Below are 16,081 nucleotides of genomic sequence, written 5' to 3' on the forward strand. Positions count from 1 at the left end.
AAAGGAATGTCCAGGCATACTTAGGAACATTTGGTAAGGGGACTGAACCAAGGTGTTTTTCTAACTAGAATAGAGATTCCTTAGGTTCCTAAGAACCAGCCAAGTGCCCATTAGCCTTCCAAACCCCATAGTTGCATTCTTAAGCCAAATTTAGGCTATTTGAAGAATCAATTGGGGGCTGGGGATTTACTCAGCGGCATAAGCACCTGCCTTGCAAGCAGGCGGTCATGAGTTCGATCCCCAGTAACAATAAAAAAAAGGAAAAGGAAAAAAGGAAGAATCAGTTGTGTGGTTAGAGCCAGGTCAAAGGCACAGCTACTAGGTCAATAAAACTGTGGATCCTGAACCTTGGGGAGGTGGTTAGGTACCATGGCCTGAAACACAGAGCTGCTGCCTGTGCATGTAGCCTCACATTTGGGTTTGCAAACACACAATCAAAGCACCACATGTATCCGGGTATGTTTCTGTTGCACCCAATGACAGGTGGGCAGTATGCCTTCAAATTGCTCCCTCTTTGTCATCCACCCTCCTGGGTTCAGGCCCTCCCTGTCCCTCAGCCTCACCAGTGTGATTGGTGGCTAATCCTTGTTTTACTAGTCAGCTCTCATCCCTGAAGACTTCTTGTGATTGTGTGCCAAGACCCAAATGCTGAGGCTGATATTGCACAGCACTAGGATCAAGCAGAGGCCCAGAAGAGTCCACTGTCTTCGAGCGGCCTTTCGGGGCTCCATGGGCACACCCAGGAAGTAGTTATCGGGCAGGGTGCTGAGTATCATGCTGTCGTCCTCTAGTGACTGTTTTTCTTTGAAGTACAACCTGTAGGCTATTCTCAGGATCACCAGGAATATGACAAAGCTCAAACCCAGAAGTATACACAGCACAAATGTAACCTGGTCAGTCTTCATCTGCAGATCCAGTAATGCCACTTTGTTTGTACTTCTTTCTGTGGAGGACAGGAACATCTCACAGAACAGGTGGGCCTAGCAAGGGGGCCCTAGATTTTCTGTTGTTGTTGGGGGATCTGACTGCTACTAGACTTGTCAGCCCCAGAACATGGGTGAGAAGGAGAATGAGACAAAATAGAAGAGAAAGATACGGGCATGAGTAGGGTGACATGCCCTAGGGAACCTAGTCAGGAGGCAAGATGTTGACCCTCTGCTCAGATGCCAGCCTGGCAATCTGGCCGGGTGATGTGCCAGAAGCAACTGAGTAAGGGCTGGACATGGCTGTACTCAAGCTGAGTAAAGACAGGTTGACCAGCACCAGTACTGTGCCAGCTCAAGCTGGACGATGGACAGCCTGAGAATTACGGCTGAGTTGGCATAGAGAATGGCCCAGGGAAGAGCAGGTTAGAGCTTAGGGTTACACTAAGGCTGGGCTCAGAATCAGATTAACTAACCTGAAAAGGGACAGGTGTAGTCTGGCCAGCCTAGGATTTCACCTTGTCGCACGTTCTCAATCACTAGCCAGTTCAGCAGTGGCTTGAAGTAGGTCATGAGGGCACTTGCAGATAAATTGGCCTGCACGGTCAGCTCCTTTAGAACCTCTGGCCAGGGCTTGCTGGAGCCCAGCTTCAGGGCATGCCTGGAGGATGCGGGGATAACTGTAAGGCTGTGTGGGGCTTTCCACAAGTACTGCTATGACTACTTGGTGTACCTCCAGGCTTTGCCAGCCAGACTTCTCCCACAGAGCTCAGCATAGTCGACACAATCACCAGCTTGGAAATATATTCATCTGAGTTTGAAGTCGAGCTTAGCCACTTAGCAGGTGTTTGAGCCTCAGCTTCAATATTCATAAAATCAAAGTAATACCAGTACCTGCCTTATAGGTTTGCTACAATGCTGAGAGGCAATAAATGTTAACTATTAACTGCCACTGATGTTTATTAAGCAGTTGTGATCATTATTCTCCTGGACTCAAATAGACACAAAGTCTGAGCCACAGTTTCCTGTGAAGTGTTCAGTGTCAGTGGGCAGAAGCAGCTCTTTAGTCCTTTCTGGTCTTACAGAGTTTAGGAAGGTTTAAGATTCAAAATTGTGGGAGATATTCTGTGTATCACTTGCAGCACCACACAAATGTCTGCTGTCTCAAGACACACCCAGCGCTAGGTAGCAGGTGGTAGAACCTTGGCTTGGCCCATTGCACTTGCTCAGTAGGGGTACTGGCCATGCCAAAGCCCGGGCTCCAGGCTCTTCACCCTGACTTGTGGGGGGGGGGGCAGTGGCAGCTAGAGATGTTGATCCTTCTCAACTTGTCATTCCCTGATCTGAGTAATAAAAAGGTGATGCCTGGAGTCCCAGGGGGCACCAATAGAGTCTGGACTAACAGAGACCCAGATTGAAGACCCAGCCCTGCTACTTCTGCACATGTAACTTCTGGTATACAACTTAAAGCCTCTAGTAGACTGCATTCTCTCTTCAGTAAATGGGTTCCATGAAAACTTCCCCCCAGTGAGGATTAAGTCACATATTGACTTAGGAGAACTTTGTAACTTGCAAAGAGTGATACACATCACTTAACTGGGAAGGAATGAGATTGGGAAACTAAAGATTAGTGGATTCTTGGCAAACCTTACTGCAGAAAAATGTAGTTAGGATCCCTGAAAATTAAGGTAAAAGATTGTTAAGACTGTTAGAAAATATTAAGGTAAAAACCTGACACAATTGAAAAAAAAGCAAAAAAACAAAACCCATGACTAGAGGATTTGGTCAGAAGCTATATCTTAGGTAAAAAGAAAAAGCTAGAAGAGGGAACCTTAAGTTACTAAAAATCTAACTGTTCAGAAAGAAGAGTATAGGCTGAGGGGCAAAATGTGTTAGCTGAGCCAAGCCTGCAGTTGGTGGAGACAGCACAGAAGACCAGAGACTGCAAAGCTGTCAGCCTGCACTGCCTGGAACCCCCAGGTCCAAAGTGACAATGACAGGGCTGTGAACAAAGCCAGACCCACCCTCCACAGCTGGATGGGTGAGGTAGAGGGGCTTTGGGAATGGGGTTCACTTTGATTCTCCATTCCCAGCTCCTGGCCAGGGTGTTTGGCTTTAGGGGGATGAGTCAAAGGTAACAAAATCAAATTTTAAGATGCATTAGGCATATGAGGCTCAGTGAAATGCTCCCTGTGGTTCCACATAATTTGGAAGGTGATGTAGAAGGGCCTCTTGAGTCTAGAGTTTGAAATTAACCAGGGCTACACTACAAGATTCCATTTCACAAAAGGCAAAAGAGCAACGAAACTATTCTTGTTCCGGCCCTGCTGTGAAACTGAGAGAAATCCTGCATAAACTCTTTACAATGAACCCATCTCACTTTTACCTATCTACTCATCTATTTCTTCTTTGGTGGTGATCCTGAGGATTGCACCCAGGCCTCATGCTTGTTAAGTGCTCTACCACTAAGTTACTTCCCCAACCCCTACGTTTAGTTAACCTCCAATTACACCATGCCTGAGCTCATGGATATCCCCATGTCCTAGCCTTCAGAGTTGAGTGACTGCTCTCATTCCTTCTCTTTTCTGATGCTCACTTGCTCAGTGATTGGTGTATATTGCAGCAGGCCAACCTGGCCCGGTGCAGTAACAGCTGCTTTTCCTTCCTGCCCAATTCCCACCTTGTCTTCTCTCTCCCTTGTGAACCCCACATTCCTCTTTGCTGCCATTTCAACTTTCACAAAGCTTGTAATATCCTCATTTCTCAGGAGCCTCTCATCTGCCCACTGCCAAGAAAATGATGTTTAAGGCTCTAAGTTTGGAAGAGTCAGTATCTTCCTGGATCAGGGGTCTGCATGGTAATGTAGGAGGGCTGGTGAGCGAGGGTGGAGTATGACTGGTCATCTTCTTTGGAGCCAGTCAGACCCTGACAGCCCTCTACACCCAGGGTGAGTGGAGGATGGAAGTGGTGAGAATGGCCAAGGTGAAATGCCCCATCATGGAGGTGGGAGAAGGAGGAATTAAAGTGAGTTGATGTAAAGAAAACAGACATCTGCTATTTCTGTAGTACAGAGATCCTTCCTTGTTCTCCAAACACAATCTCTTAACCCTCCACCAAGGCCTTCCACACCTCTCTCATTGTGTGGTGTTTAATTATTTCAGATCTCCTTCCCCCTGCTGGATTCATGGTGGTTGGTTGGCACTGGCACGAGTACATTTTTGCTGGGTGAATACGTGAGTGGATAAGAATACAAGGAGTAGAGAGGTGCGTTTATATTGAAGATCCTCAGAAAAGTTTAAAGATAGGAGTCATCCAGAATGCCCCCTCATAGTGATAAAAGGTAAAGAACAAATAGACAAGGGAGATGTAGGTCATGCAAGGTTCTTCTCGCCCTGTGAGTAAAGCCCAGTGAGCCGTCCTGCAACTACATCTGGCCTATTGGCTACAGGTGTACTGCATGGTAGAATCACAAGTATGCTCATTAAGTATGCAGAGGATACTAAAGTAGGGGACATTCTGAATCCTCTGGGAATATGAATGAGTTTTAAAGCAACCTTGACCAATTTGGGAAACAGACACATTGAAATTAGTGGAGATCAGTGGAAAAAAGCCCACATCAGTGTATGAGCTGCACATCTCAGTTGCTGGAGTAGACGAAGTTAATTTCACCAGGGCTCTTATCCTTTAACTGATGGAGGCAGCCGTGTGAAAGACCATGCTTTGAAGTTAGCTCTGGCTTCAAAGCATAGATTTCCTCCTTGCTGTGTCCGTGAGTCGCCATCCTGTGACCTCCCTGACCTTTGGTTGCATTATTTGTAAACTACAGATAGTAATATTTATTTTGCAAAGCTAAGAGCTACTAGTACAAAATAGTAAGAAAACTCATCAGAGAGCCTGGTGGGTCTTAAGAAGAGCTTTGTGCTTTCAATTCAGGTTCACCAGCCTTTCGTAGTCTACTTCAAGAGCACAATGAAACAAAAGGAAACACCACAGAGCAAGAGAGATGGTTTGATTGAGTGTCTGTATATCTCTGTGTGTGTGTGTGTGTGTGTGTGTGTGTGTGTGTGTGTATTAGCAGAAGGGGTCCAACATTGTCTGACCATAAAGTGTTCAGCAAAGGGAAATATGCTCCAATTCATGTAGGAAAGAGCGCAGTCTGACATGAGGGTGATCTAGCAGCAGGATGGAAGCTCAGTGAAGTTCTGCCCAGGTAGCCCAAGGAGGCTGGGTGAGAAAAGGGGGCCTTGAGCAGGATTGCTTACAAGGGAAACAGAGCAGCTGAGGACAAATGAGGGAAGAGGCCACTCACCCGAGGATCCTCCCAGCTATCTTTGAGCTATAGATGTCACACTGGTGCAGTGGACCCACGTAGCCCGAGGCATTGCACAGAGCTTCATGCAACTGGAACTGGAGCACCGTGCTAAAGAAGTATCTGGAACACAAGGGCAGGTTGGGGGATAGGATCAGGGTTGAGGAACCCCAGGCCACTTCAGCCTAGGCAGCTCCGGTTTGCAAAGGCCACAAGGGTGCATGCCAACAGTCACCACCTGGTGCAGGCTGCCTGGGCAAGGTCCTGCCTTACGTTGGCCTAGAATACAAGGACCTTCCTTGTGTACCTTTGTGAGCCAATCATGAGCCCTACAGTTACCTTCCCCTTTCCTTTCTATCATGGGGGCAGCAGGGAGGATTTAGATTAGAATATTCCCACCTTCTCTGCTCTTCACCCAGGATCTAATGGAGAAATCCAAAGGACTCCAAGGCACTGACCTAACAAGGCTGTACAATCAGGTGGGAAGAGGTAGGCAGAGGAACGGGTAGCATTTGGACCCAGGGCCTTGCTAGAGACCGTCAGCCTCATCCCATGCCTCCCAAAGCCCGCCTCCCAGAGCTGACTCTGCTGATAGGGCCCAGAGCTTTATGCATGTAGGGCACACTGGCAGCAACATGGAACTTGGCAGCTGGGTCAAAGTCATCCTCTGTCCGAGGAACAGGTGGGCACAGGCCTTGGTACTCTAACCTGCCAGGAGAAAAACAAGGTCCTGCTAGAGGCCCCTGAAGAATCTCAGAACATACGGTTTTTCAAAGCTCCTCTGTGCGTCTATTGAAATTGGACCTGGTGTGCAGACAACAGTGGACATATTTTCATTCATTCAGTAACTGAGAACACTTGGGATTGGGAATCAAAATGAAACCATAAGAGCAGATAACACTGACTGAGCACTTCCTCTGCTCTCTGAGCTGTGTTTATGGACTCCTGCACTCTCTCAACACAGGCCCATTTCTGGAGAGGTGTCACAGAGGAAAGGAGCAAGGCCTAATGAAAGGGAACAGATTTTGGAGCAGTAATGAGGTAATTTCCTCTAGTAAATAGTGCTAAGAAGACAACAGAGAAACACCCCTGTGGCATGGTACTACTATTGTTGTGCGCTTTGTCCAAATGAGGAAACCAAGATTTAGAAATCAAGGAAGTGGCCTTAGGACCCAGCACTGTCACTGGCAGACTGACTAGGTGAGGCTGTTTTGTTCCTCTGCACTGTGCTGCTGTGGGAGATTGTAGGACTGTCACTGAGGCTTGTCATACAATGACTATAAAATGGGGAATAAAATTATCCATCATAGGGATTTGACAATGTCTATGGGAGACTTGGTGTTGTATTGTTGGTTCACTGGTACCTGGGAACCATCCCGGGGTGAGTAGACTGTTGGGAGGTCCTTCTAGAGGTTCCTTACTCAAGGTCCAGGGAGCAAACCCTCACTCAGTGCTGGGGCTCATTGGCTGGTTGGTGGTGGGCGTGGCTGGTAGAGAAAGGACAATGTCCTTGTGGATACGTCAGATAGCAGGGGTAGTGAGGGGAAGTGCTCTTGGAGGAAACAAGGTCCGGGCATTGCCCAGTCCACCAGAGATATGCCCTTGAAATCATGGATTGGGGGTAGGAGAACAACAGGAGCAGGTGGAGCACCCCATTCTGCCACTGCTAGGGTGGGACCTCAGCCTGGACATGTGGCATCTGTGACTGTTGGCTACTGCTGCTGGGAGGTGACCATTTTGAATGAGCACAACACAGAGCGATAGTAAAGGAGCTGCAGGTCTCACACAGTAATCCATGTCATCCTGTGTCCAGCAGCCTTAAGCCAGTCATTCTGACACCTGGTGGATATGGAGAAGCCCTGCTCATCCGTATTATTATCCAACCAAATGCCCTGCCTAACTGTGGGTGGACTCCTTTGATTGCTTTGGGATGCCAAGCCTCTGGCAGCCAGGCATGTGTGTAAGGGCAGGGAGCCTGCCTCCCTCCTGTGGCCACTCTTTCCCAGAGGACAAGTGCTGAGGCCCTGTTCATCTGTCCTCCCAGCCTCACTGTGGGAAGAAGGAGGGAGGTGAGGGGGGCTGCTTGGTGGTCAATGTTCTGTTCTTGAGGAATTCCAGGAACAATCATGGTAGCCAACCAAGGAGCAGGGGGAGCCTGCCAGGATGCCTTTTTCACAGATGAGACTGAAGCTGGAGAGATTGAGACCAGCTCAGTGCCGGTACCAGATTCAGAAGGGGGCTTCAGGATTCCCCACACTGGCTCTATGCACTACACCATGGGTGCTTTTGTCTGCTGGCAGCAAACATCTCACACTGTCTTGGGGTTTCTCTAAGCCCAAGAGTCACCAACATTGTACCCTACTCTGCTTTTAAAGGCGAGGCCACCATCACCCTCTGGCAGTGGTGGTCAAGCTCTACGCACACCACGTGTGGGGATGGAGCTGAAAGTCCAGAGGAGCACCTTCCCACCTGAGGTTCCACCACTCCTGGTTGTAGATGTTCTTCTCAATGGTGCCATCGAAGACCCTCCAGTGATACAGGTCCATTAGATAGCTGAAGGGGATGAAGGCAATCTTCTGCAGGGCCATGCCCATCAGGTAATTGACTTCCTCCTCTGGGGATGAGGTCAGGGCAATTAGGGGTTGGCTCCAGAGCTCTCCCTTCCTTTACCCATGCCTGGATGGCCCCACCCACTCCCCTCAAGCTGCAACCCCAGGCTCAGGCTGCCTTCCTATTGTCCCTTTGGTCCTCACAACCTGAGTCCTGCCGCAGGAGGTTGAGCAGGCCTGTGCTGAACAAGTGCCTGTGGGAAGAGGCAGAGAGTGTGACCATTGCCCCCACAGCCTCTTCAAAAGCAGGGTTGGCACCTTCCCGGAAGATTACAGACAGGTTCTGGTATTGCATGAAGTATTGGATATGACCCATCTGGTGGAAGACGGACAGCATGTCTTCTAGGGTCACTTCAGTGCATTTCTTTATCCTAGAGTTAAAGGACAAGGATCAAGAGCATGAAAATGCCCTAGGAAGTTTGGTACACTTCTACATTGAGACCTCTTTAAGGAACTGGCATGAACAGGCTGGAGATCAGAGGGCTTTGGTTGCTATCTTTCCCACTCCAGGCCCCATATCCAATCAGTGACCAAGACCATGGCTTCCGCGTCCATCTCCCCTTCTGTACTTCTGGCTTACATCTCCCCTCCCTTTGCTGGGCCCTCCCGTCCTTACTCCTCCCTTAATACCTGCCTATGACAGGTAGATGTGGGATGGGACGAGGATGTGGAATTGTAGTGCTAGCAGCTGGCCCTGTTGATGATAGTTACCTGAAGTCATTGCCACTGTAAAAGTCCCAGGCAGAGGTCTGACATTCCACTGACCGTCCATCGGCCGGCCTCTCCAGCATTGACTTTTTCCAGAAATCAGGTGGGACAGACAGCATCCCCAAGGAGGTGAAGAATTTGTCAGCCTCTTCAAACATTTTCTCAGGTCTCCAGTGCTGTTGCGGTGAGGGAGAACATGTACACTGCCCTATTCCCCAGGCACCTGAGGGTAGGGACATCCAGGGGCCAAGCACTGACCTGCTGTTTCATCATGCATGTGATGTCTATGGGGGGCTTCTTAGGGAAAGGCAGAACCATGTCTAGGATGTTGTCCCAGGACTGAGCCCACATGTCCCCTGGATGGAGAGTGGAAGGGTTCAGAGGAGGTGACAACAGTCTGCCTGCTGACTGAATACCCATCCCTGCACCAGCAGACCCTTACCCAGCAGGTGGGCAGGGATAGGCCCCCGAAAACTGATGAGTTCAGGCCCATAGTGGCGGTACAGGGCACGGTGCACATATGCATGCAGATTAAGATAGAGAGGCTTGAGCTCCTGGTAAATCTGCTCCATGTCTTGCTCCAGGGTATCTGACTCGTACGTAGCACGCCACAGTTGTCCCATGTCTTTGTACCCTAGGGCAGGAGAGGGGACTTGCCAGGCACTCACCCTACCCACCTTAGCCCAGTCTTGCAGGCAGGAGACCTAGGTGCTTCCTTGGGAAGCTGTTCAAGCTCCCTGGTTGTCTGGACCTTCACCTGAAAAATGGGAGTATTACCTGCCGAGGCCACAGTCTGCACTGGATCGGATCAGACCAGGAGAAGTATGAAACGAAGCCCCAGTATGAGCTCCTTTCCATGCCTTCAAGGCTCTGCCCTCTCTAGCCCACAGTGAGTCCCTCCTCATCCTCGCCATGCCTGCAACCTCCTGTCCTCTGTCACCCTGCTTGGGAACTCCCTCAACCGCAGCCCAGTGGCCCTATGAGCTTCTTTCAGATTCTCCAAACTCTGCCTCTCTCCCAGTGCGGGCCATTTTCTTCCTGCCTGGCTGGCTCTTGGCCATGTTTTGAGCATGAGTAAGAGCTGGAGGCTTTCCTCGTTTCCTCCCTCAGCACCATCTCTGCACCATCATCATAAGTGGTGTTAAAGAAGAGTGTGTCCTTGACCACAGTACTTCCTTACAGGACTGCAAGCTCACAGGACAAGCATGCATCTATTTTTACCTGCATAGGTTCAGAACCTCTGTAGCATCCAGCACACAGTACCTACTCATCTGACATTTGTGGGGCCCCCTACAGGCCTGCAGCTGAGTGTCTGGGATCCTGTGCCTCCCTCTGAAGACTCAACTTTGCCCCTTGTTGGGTACTTTCCTGTGACGGACTTGTGTCCAGACTGCTCCAGACTTGTGTCCGTTGAGCTGTGCAGCTTTGTTGCTGAGCTGCATGTAGCGCCAGAAAATGGGGCGGAGTTGGCGACCCACAGAGTCCCGCCAGCCCTCCCAGGCCCACAGCAGCTCCTTATGGTCTCTGGATGTAGCCATGACTTCTTCGAGGTCTGTGGCCAGAAAAGAAGTCACATGGGACCCCCACGTCACGCACGGCTCTGCCATTAGCCACCCCAGGTGCCTTCCTCCAACAAGGCAGCTCAGCTAGGGTTGGGAGAGCCACAGAAGGGGCAGGGCCTGGACACTCACCGGGCTCCAGGGTCATGCAGGACCCCTCATCCAGGCACACTTGGGCCAGGCTGTATGTTGTCTCCATGTGGGCCACAAGCTTGTTGTACTGGGGGGACAGGTGTCACCCAGGACAGGCCTGTGCCCTGGCCTGCCAGTAGCACTAACTCCACAAACCAGAAGGGGTGGGTCTGTTTCAAACACCCACCCTCCTCCCATACAGGAACTTTGCTTCTGCTCTGACTGCCCATCTCCTGCCCCAGACACTGGTTCCCCACCAGGTATGACCCACCCATCCCTGGGCTAGGGCAAGTGTGCCTGGAGCCCTGGGGCTCTGTCCATCACCTCCCAAAGGTCGTCCTATGGCAAGGCTGTCTTGCCTATGTCCTGTAGTTTACTCAGCATGCGCTTCACAGTTGGGTCCTGGAGCTGGGTGATGTTAAACCGGTGGGGCTGGGTGCCAAAGTGTTTCTTGACGTAGGACCTCTCTAATTCCTTCTGCAGGTGGAAAGAGGGTCATCACGTTTGTTGTGGCACGTTGAGACAGGCAGTAGGTGTCCCACATTGAACTGCCAGGGCCATGACTCCCCTTCCCACTTCCAAATCCCATTTTAAGTGTCCATATCATTGAAGATTTGCTAAGAGGATCCTGGGTTCCTAGAAGCAAGGACGAAGGGCTTAAAAAAGGAAAAGAACCAGCAGACGCTTATAAAAAAAAAAAAAAAAAAACAGTTTGGGGCCACTAAGAGACCTGGAGCTTGCAGCTCGCTTTAACATGTGCTTCGAAGCTTCCCTCTTTCCTCCGACTCTAGACCGGGATCAGCATATACGAGTCCTAATTCCCAATAACCCCTGAGAAGAGGAAAGGGTGGAAAGAGTAGAGGGCAGGAAGGTGGAACCATACCATTTGTTCTGGATTTGTCTTGGTGATGTTGGTGACATAGTTCCAAGTGGCTTCCACAAACTCCTTCAACACAGTATTGGCTGTTTGTTCATAGTACTTCAGGAACCGCTTTGCCTCAGTTTCATTGTAGGCCACAGCTGCAGGAAGGGGGTTATGTGATCCTGTCCCCACCCAGGGCCCTGTCACATGTTCCTTTAGGTCTGTAGTTACACATAAATTTGCATCCCCCACAATCCTAAGCCATGACAAGAGCTGCCCATAGCACAGGATCACAAGTAGGGAAGATCCAGGGTGAGTCCAGCTTGTTTCCATGACCAAAGAACTGCAGCACTGGGAGAAGCTTTGTAGCATTCACAAGCAAAGTCCTTATTATGACATCAGTGGCTTAAGGGCCGGGCATGGAATGTTCAATCTGGAAAGTCTCCACCCATCCTCTGGTACACTGTCCCTGTTTTGTAGGTGAGGAGGTCTCTGAGAATCAGAACAGTCAGGCTCCAAAGCCAAGCAGAGAACTTAGGACTCTAGACTTTTAAAACAGAACTCCTCTTTTCCATTTGGGTACTTCTGCAAGTAGAAAGAGTGGGGTGGGGTTGAAACCCCTGTTGTTGTTGTTGTTGTTGTTTAATGTGCTTTTGAGACAGAGTCTCGCTATGCAGTTCAGGCTGGGCTTGAGCTCATTCACATATATTCTCATGTCTCATTCACTTATATTCACATGTTTTGGTCTTTCTTTCTTTCTTTCTTTCTTTCTTTCTTTCTTTCTTTCTTCTTTCATGGGACACATGGTCATCCTCGGAGATTTTCAGGGCATTTCTTCTCACCCTTAGACCTGCTACTGCAGAAAAGCTGGGCATTACACATGTGCAGTCAAGGGAGCAGCAGGGTAGAAACAGATGCAGATATTCGGGTCTGGGTGCTTGTCCATGTGTGTTTCAGCACCAGCCACAGCCTTCAGCCCTCTGCCGCATCTTGGTCACTGTCCAGTACTCTGACACACACGGTCTGAGGAGGGCAGCTCCATCTTCACTCCACAGAGGTCCTTCCCATTTTCCTCCACTCACAGACGCCCCCTGTCCTGTGTCATTCTCAGCCCAGGGCCACTCACCCTTTCACATAAGCTGTGACCATGACCAGAGAAACTGACCAAATAATCCCCCAAATAGGATACGCTATGAAATACAAGAAAAGCAAGACAAAAATCAGTGACATTTCTGGTTAAACTGCTCAACAGATCTCACAGGGAAGTCTTGACAATTCAGCTTCAAGCCTGAAAACAAGCATGCATGATAAGAAACATAATGAAAATACAAAGCAAAGACTGAAAATACAACATGCAGAGCTGAATTGGAAAGGAGGAAATGCGATTCTCGATTGCTAGAGATGACAAGAGCCCTTGTGGCAGCAAGTGGGGACTGAAGGTCTCTGGCCACATGGGATGTAACTGTGCCTAGATGCCTAGAGCTGTGGTGCTAATGTGTGTACAGAGTAGCTGATCACCTTCTGTGGGGCCGAAGCAACATCTCCCTCAAGCTGGAGCTGAGAGATGGCTTTCTAAGTGCAAAAAGCAGATGTAGGCACAGGACCCTGCAAAATGCTGTTTCTGTTGAGTGAGAATGGCTTATGGTTCAAGTTTAGCAAATAGAGAAGATCTAGTGCCTGGAGGGGCTACAACAATAACCACCATCTCCACCTGCACCCCTACCCCCATTAAGGGGCTTTGTGTATCAGAATCCTCATAACAAATTCATGAGTCGAGTACTGTGACCAACTCCATTTTCAGACAAGGACACAGAGGTAGAATGAGGCTGAAGAACCTGCTTACAACACCTTGGCTTAGTTCCAGGCCACATGCTGACCGGCAGACACAAGGAATAGAGCGGTCCACCCCTAGGAAGGATCAATCTCAGCTATACTAATGGACTTGCAGGCTGGGGATGTAGCTCAGTGGTAGAGTGTTTGCTTAGCATATGTGAGGCCCTGGGTTCAGTCTGCTGCACTACACACACACACACACACACACACACACAAACTACAGATCATCTTGCCAACACAAAACTCAAAATGCACCAAAATCCCAAATAGAAAAATGTAATAAAATTTTTAGAAGACAACAGGGGGCAAAGTTGAATGACACTGATGTTGGCAGTAATTTCCAGGACATGACATGAAAAGCACAGGCAGTAAAAACAGCAAAAAGACAAATTGAGCTTCATCAAATTTAAAAATCTTTATGCATCCAAGAACATCATCAAAAGTAAAAAGGAGGAAACCTGAAATGGTGGAGTAGAGGCTGCCAGCAAAGTGTGGACTTCCGGGATCTAGAGTCAAGCAACAGTGTAGAGAAGAGAAGGAAGGAGGTGAATGGAGAAGGAGCTGCTAGGAAGACTGGAAACTGCAAAGCCAGAGAGATGAACCAGTGCAGGGGTTCAGGAATGGGGAGGGCTCCAAGCTCCCCTCAGCTCCTGGGAGGGGCATCTGCCCAGGAGAGATGGGGTGGCTCTAGGGAGAGACACTGAGAGAAGCCCTCAGCTACTATAAACTGCAAAAACACAGTATTTTATTCGGAAAGTGGCCCTTTTGTAAAGCAGGATGGAGTTGGGGAGGAAGTGCAGTTCGGTGCCTGCCACATTTGAGAGGATTTAACCCAGAGCCATTTGAGGAGGGATTAATTATTTGGGACTGAGCCAAGAGCAATGCAGAGCAGATCTGGTGTCACCCTTCCGCAGTGACTGGGTGGGAGATGGCCCCAGGAGGTAGTAGTGAAGGTGTGCAGGCTGGCCAGAGCCCCCAGGAGGGATGTGGGTGTCCCAAACTCCGTGCTGAGAAACCAGACCAGGCTTAGAGAAGGGCTGGATCTGCAGGTGCAGGCATTAGGTCTAGCAGACTGCCTGATTCTCACCCCACCTACATCTACCTCGGAATTCAGCTGTGTTTCTAACATGAGCAATGGTACAGTTCCATTTGGGTGGTTGCCATGGCCTTCGGCATATAAAGGGGCCTCTGGAGCAGGAGTGGGGGCACCTCCCAAATCCACAGGCTGAAAGCTAGTGAGAGAAAACTGACTTGGGGTGCACAGAGGGACAAGGAAAGTGGGAGCTGCTAGAGTGAGCGCAGTCTCCAGGCAGACACCACTGACTGCCCATGTCCAGCAGAAAAGGCAGGGCAGCATCCAACATCCATACAGAAATGTAAGTGTGGAAGCAAAACAGGTCTCAACAATGACTCACTGTCCCTCCTCATGTTTGCTGGGTGCCAAAGCTGCAGACCCTGGAAAGCAAAGACTCATTCAAAAGCACAGGGGACTTTTTTGGATTTTGGATTTTTTGGTCTTTCTCTCTTTTTTTCTCTATTGATTTTCTTTTTGAGACATGGTCTTACTATATAGCCCAGGCTGGTCTTGAACTTGCAGTGACCCTCCTCCTGCCTCAGTCTCCCGAGTGCTGGATTTACAGGTGTGTACCATCACATATGGTTGGACTTCATTTCTTTTCTTTTCCTTCTCTTTCCTTTCTTTTCTTTTTTTAGGATGTGGGTGTGTATTTTCCTTTTTTGTAGCTTGTTTTCTCTTTTTTTGGTACTGAGGTTACCCCCAGTCCCACTTTTTTTAGCTTTTTATTGTCTTTATTTTGCTGGGGTTTTTGTTAGTTTTTTTCCATAGTTCTGTTGAATTGCTTGCTTGTAACATTTTCTTTTTTTATTTTAGAGAGTAAAATTAAACATAACAGAACAAGCAATAAAATAAAGCAATGTAAGAGATAAATTTCAAAGCAATACAACCAGAGATCTTCACTATCATATTGTCTTTTGTTTTCTTCCAAATAGTTGTCCATATCTTTATATACAGTGAATTCATACAAAACAGCATAGTGTAAAATTAATCCAAACAGGATGATGAAAGTGTTTTAGGTCTTCAACACCAGACAATAGGGAAGTCAACAATGGTTGTCATAATGTCTCTCATTCTCTTCAGAATAGCTGTCCTTCATGTATGTCGAAATTAAACAAAACAAAATGGACTAAAGTCACTCTGAACAAATAATCGTATTGCTGGATTTCACAACATGATGCTATGGAATCAGCACTAGGTACCTTAGTGTCTCTTTTTCTTCAGAGTGGTTGTTCATTTCATCATGTGTTATATAATCAGTTCTAATTAACTGTTTATAAGTGATATGTATGCATGAGTCTCTACATGTATATGTATCCTTTCTGTATTAGAGGGAAAAACAAAACAAAGCAAGACAAAACAACAATTTCCTAGAAAAACATAAAGTGAAAAAACATATAAAACCACAATACAAGGTGATCTATGTTGGTTACTATGATATCTCTTGTTATCTTCAATAGAGTTGTCTATATCACCAGGCATAGCACAATTAAACAGAGTAGTACATAACAATATTAATAAAAACAAAACTTTGGAGACATTGTAAGACCTCAAAAGCAGGTAATAGTCAAACCAGAGTGGGTATCCTAGTGAATCTTGTCATCTTCAATGTAGTTGCCTATACTCTCAGATTTGATACTATCAATCATAACAGATTTGAATAAAATCAGTCAATACAAAACAGCAATCTAACAAACCAGATTCAAATAAGATCAGTCATGAGAAGACAGTGTAAGTTATACAGGGCTTCAGATTAAGTTAATAGGAAATTAAGGATAACTACTGTACTATATCCTGCTATTTTGGGGATAGCTGTCTGTGCCCTGAAAGCTATTAGAAGTAGAAACAGAAAATAATCTGGAACAGAGAATAATCCACCTAAACAGAGCAGTGAGAGTGATGTGGGTTTGAAATCCTGATACACTGTTAACAACATCCTCTGCCTTGCTTTTTCAGACAATTCTTTCCCTTTCACTTTTACAGGGTGCGATGTGCATTTTGGGTTCAACAATCTCCCTGTTTTAAAATGGGGGGCAACCTGCTATTTACCTAAATGATTCTGATCCTTCTC

General features: G+C 47.9%; 1 protein-coding gene across 1 annotated transcript in view; it reads right to left on the bottom strand.

Annotated features, from left to right (window-relative positions):
* LOC100733866 (angiotensin-converting enzyme-like protein Ace3) overlaps nucleotides 1-11,460 on the bottom strand; it is a 56,800-nt gene extending 45,340 nt beyond the window's left edge. Inside the window, exons 1-10 of the mRNA XM_063242678.1 lie at nucleotides 11,124-11,460; nucleotides 10,565-10,717; nucleotides 10,241-10,328; nucleotides 9,959-10,101; nucleotides 8,992-9,184; nucleotides 8,808-8,905; nucleotides 8,553-8,725; nucleotides 7,989-8,212; nucleotides 7,702-7,846; nucleotides 5,845-5,940 (exon numbers count right to left, since the gene is read on the bottom strand). Of these exons, the coding sequence (XP_063098748.1) occupies nucleotides 5,845-5,940; nucleotides 7,702-7,846; nucleotides 7,989-8,212; nucleotides 8,553-8,725; nucleotides 8,808-8,905; nucleotides 8,992-9,184; nucleotides 9,959-10,101; nucleotides 10,241-10,307 (1,139 nt within the window). The 5' untranslated portion in view covers nucleotides 10,308-10,328; nucleotides 10,565-10,717; nucleotides 11,124-11,460. The remainder of the gene's footprint in view (nucleotides 1-5,844; nucleotides 5,941-7,701; nucleotides 7,847-7,988; nucleotides 8,213-8,552; nucleotides 8,726-8,807; nucleotides 8,906-8,991; nucleotides 9,185-9,958; nucleotides 10,102-10,240; nucleotides 10,329-10,564; nucleotides 10,718-11,123) is intronic.
* Nucleotides 11,461-16,081: the final 4,621 nt, after the last annotated feature.

This window comes from Cavia porcellus, unplaced genomic scaffold (genome assembly GCF_034190915.1).
Source record: "Cavia porcellus strain 051 isolate PalLab524CR breed Dunkin Hartley unplaced genomic scaffold, mCavPor4.1 scaffold_32, whole genome shotgun sequence".
Taxonomy (NCBI): Eukaryota; Metazoa; Chordata; class Mammalia; order Rodentia; family Caviidae; genus Cavia; species Cavia porcellus.